This window comes from Nycticebus coucang, chromosome X (genome assembly GCF_027406575.1).
Source record: "Nycticebus coucang isolate mNycCou1 chromosome X, mNycCou1.pri, whole genome shotgun sequence".
NCBI classification, from domain to species: domain Eukaryota; kingdom Metazoa; phylum Chordata; class Mammalia; order Primates; family Lorisidae; genus Nycticebus; species Nycticebus coucang.
This window is the reverse complement of record NC_069804.1, coordinates 131,535,458-131,538,607: the sequence shown is the minus strand read 5'-3', so window position 1 is coordinate 131,538,607 and position 3,150 is coordinate 131,535,458. Positions and strand designations below refer to the sequence as shown.

Sequence of the window (3,150 nt, the reverse complement as noted above, 5' to 3'; positions counted from 1 at the left end):
TGAAAAACCAGCTGTATTTAAGCCAATTTGCTTAGTTCTAAGAGGTAATTTTATGTGTGTTTGATGAAACCAAACAGCCGTTATCAGGTATAAGCATTCCATCCCTAAGCAGGCAAGTTTCCAAGAACCTTCTTGAGACAAGGAAAATAAATCAATAAGCACACACTTCTCACTTGACCCATTGTTGTTAAGATTGCTCAGATCAAGTATCTTCCTTCTGACTTAGGATTTACACTATTTGGTGGCTTGTCTTTTAATAAGCCACTTTTTTGAGGGAGTCATTAAGGTGGCTTCTAAAAATGAGCTTTGATAATAACTAAAAGTGATAGGCTTGAGAGGTTTTTTTAATGTGTTAGTCTGAAGAACTACAAAAGGGAAATGGGGTGCATCTTACAAGGGTACATGTGAAACTTAGTAAATGTAGAATACAAATGTCTTAACACAATAACTAAGAAAATGCCAGGAAGGCTATGTTAACCAGTGTGATGAAAATGTGTCAAATGGTCTATAAAACCAGCGTATGGTGCCCCACGATCGCATTAATGTACACAGCTATGATTTAATATTAATTAAAAAAACAAAAATTAAAAAAAGGGAAATGGGAAATCCTTTTTTAGCACTGTGATGGTTTGAAAGTGCTTCAGAATTTTTTTAAAAAAGAAGGGGGAGTTAAAAAGCATGTATAATTTTTGAAACACTTCAGCAAACCACCCACTTTGCTGTATAAACATTTCCTTCACCCACAATCACACCTATTGAATTGGAACGGGATTGACAGGTACAGATATCACAGTAACCCAACTCATTTGCACAAGTGAAAAATAACTCCTTCTGTGTATGTTACTGGGTCTCAAGGCTGGGATTTTGAGAGAAGAGTCTTGAGGTTATCGTTTAAACAACCTTTATTACCTGCCTCTGACATCCCCCAGGGTTACAGAGCAGGGGACATCTGAGCCTCATGCTCCATGGATGAAGCGGACATTGATAACAACTGAATCGGTTTAGAAGAGGTATCTGGAAGTATTGGGGTGATACACCCAGTAATGGTTACCCACAGTAGAAGATGGCAAAGCTACTAAAAATCAGGCAAGTTACCTTTGGGATGACAACTGAAGAGCAAGAAAACCATACAGTTGGGTTCATAGACCTTCCCCTTCCCTGTTGAGTCCACCCCCCCCTTCCTCCAGTCCCCATTAAATCCATTCTATCCCACAGACTGGTCCTAATGTCCTGAAAGCTCCCAGCTGAAAGGGAGAGGGAGGGAAAAGATGTCTGAGGTCTCTTCATTTTCTTTGTCTCTGTCCCTAAGGCAACAGGAAGCTGGAGCTGCTGCAGCCGGCCTGGCAGTGATGGCAAGCCCGTTGGCTCTGCAGAGCGAGCGGTCCCTGGCAGCCCCTGGAACAGCTGCCAGTTAGACGGCCCAGAGGTCTGATAGACTTCATTGCTTAAGTTCAACGCCAAGTGTTGGACGTGCTGGATTCAGTTCCCAGAGGCCTGGAGCATAGTGTGAGGGCTGTCTGAAGACAAGAGAACAGAGGCAGTTTAGTGCAGTTGGATGTACTGGGTGGGGGTGGAAGCGTGGGGGGTGAGGTGGGAAAAACTGGCCAGGAGTGGGTAGGGTGGTGCTTCTCCTTCCGGGGCCTTCCAGACAAGGTCTCCTGGCCTCTCCTCATTGTCTGGGCCTTAGGTGAGGCGAACCCGGGAAGGGAGTCGCGCCCAGGGAGAAGCAAGACGGGGAGGATGCGAGAGCAGGCAGGTGCTGTGGTTCTAGACCCTCTCGGCGCCCTGGGCAAGGGCAGGCAGCCCTCCGGGGGCGAGCTGGCGGCGGCCTTGGGCCGGGGAGCCGGCGGCTGTCTCGGCGTCGGCCTCGGCGTCGGGGGTCGGAGCGCCTCCAGGGACCCATTCGTGCTCGGCGCAGGCCTGGGGCGTCTCATCCTTGGCCTCGACGAGCTTGCGGGAGCGGGTGTAGGCCAGGATGAGGCCTCCAGCCAGGCAGGCGTAGAAGATCATAATCAGCAGGATGTAGAGATAGGCGTCGTCGCCCTTGGCGCTGGTCACCTCGCGGCCCACGAAGGGGTCGGGCACGACCCCCATGCCCATGCTCGGGCCGGGGCCAGTGCCCAGGCCGCTGGCGTTGCCCCGATGGTGCAGCTCGAGCAGCAGGCGGCTCAGCAGGGTTCGCAGCCGCTGACTCTCGCTGCAGTTCATGGCTGTCGGGGACTGACACGGTGGCTCCAGGACGCTACTGACCTTTCCCCCCCGGGGCTAGGGGAAGCGAGTTAGCAAGCCGGCCGGCAGGCGGGCAGAGCGCGGCGACGGCGGCGGCGGCGGCACCCGGTCCCGGGCGGGCGCACACAGTGGCTGGGGGCGCCGCCGCGGGCCTCCTTATCCCCTCACCCCCGCCCCCCTCCCCTTTCCCACCACGCCCCCTCGGGCCCGCGGCCGCCTCTTCCCAGGCTCTGGCTGTCTCGTCAGTCCGGGGAAAGGGGACAGCTGGTGGGGGGAGGAGAAGGGGACGAGGGAGGGAGCGAGGCCGAGGGAGAGGCGGAGGGGGCGGTGGCGTGGAATTCTCGAGGCCACAGGCAGCAGAGGCTGGCAGGGCAGCTTGCTGGGGTCAAGCCTGGACCCTGGGCTGCGGAAGAGAATTCCTTCCAAGTTCTGGCCACCTGCCCTGCAGGCTCTGCTTTGGCCCAGATACAGCAGCTGGCCCCCCAAGACAGACCCTGTCCTGGGGCGCTCTAGCGAGACCACAGGCACCTTCCGGCAACTCTCCTGTAATATAACAGCGGAGACACCTTGTCAACATCTGAAGGGAGTTATTCCCATAGACAAGGATCCTGGCCTATCTTTCTAGTCCTCATTTCCATATCCCAACCCCATCCCTGACACAGAAAGGCATCTTATTCAGATGTTTAAGCCAAATTCAGAGTGGTCAGGTACTTGCTATAAGGCCAAGACAGAGTAGGCCTCCGAGGTTGCCCAAAATGGTTTCTGATGAGGTACCCAGCCCCTTGGAAGTATTTGTGCTCCAATCTCCTATAGCACTTTTCCAGGGGTTCACACATCTCAACATGTAAGCTACAATCCATGATGTGGCCCTGATTTCCTTGGGCAAACCATCTTCCCAGAAGTGAAACTAAGTTCTTCCAC

At 53.4% G+C, this 3,150-nt stretch overlaps 1 protein-coding gene across 1 annotated transcript; it reads right to left on the bottom strand.

The window, feature by feature from the left end:
• Positions 1-884: 884 nt before the first annotated feature.
• Positions 885-2,363, bottom strand: KCNE5 (potassium voltage-gated channel subfamily E regulatory subunit 5). Its single transcript, XM_053579703.1, has one exon. It carries the CDS (start codon positions 2,206-2,208, stop codon positions 1,768-1,770), a length of 441 nt encoding a protein of 146 aa, XP_053435678.1. The 5' UTR covers positions 2,209-2,363; the 3' UTR covers positions 885-1,767.
• Between the last annotated feature and the right edge of the window lie 787 nt (positions 2,364-3,150).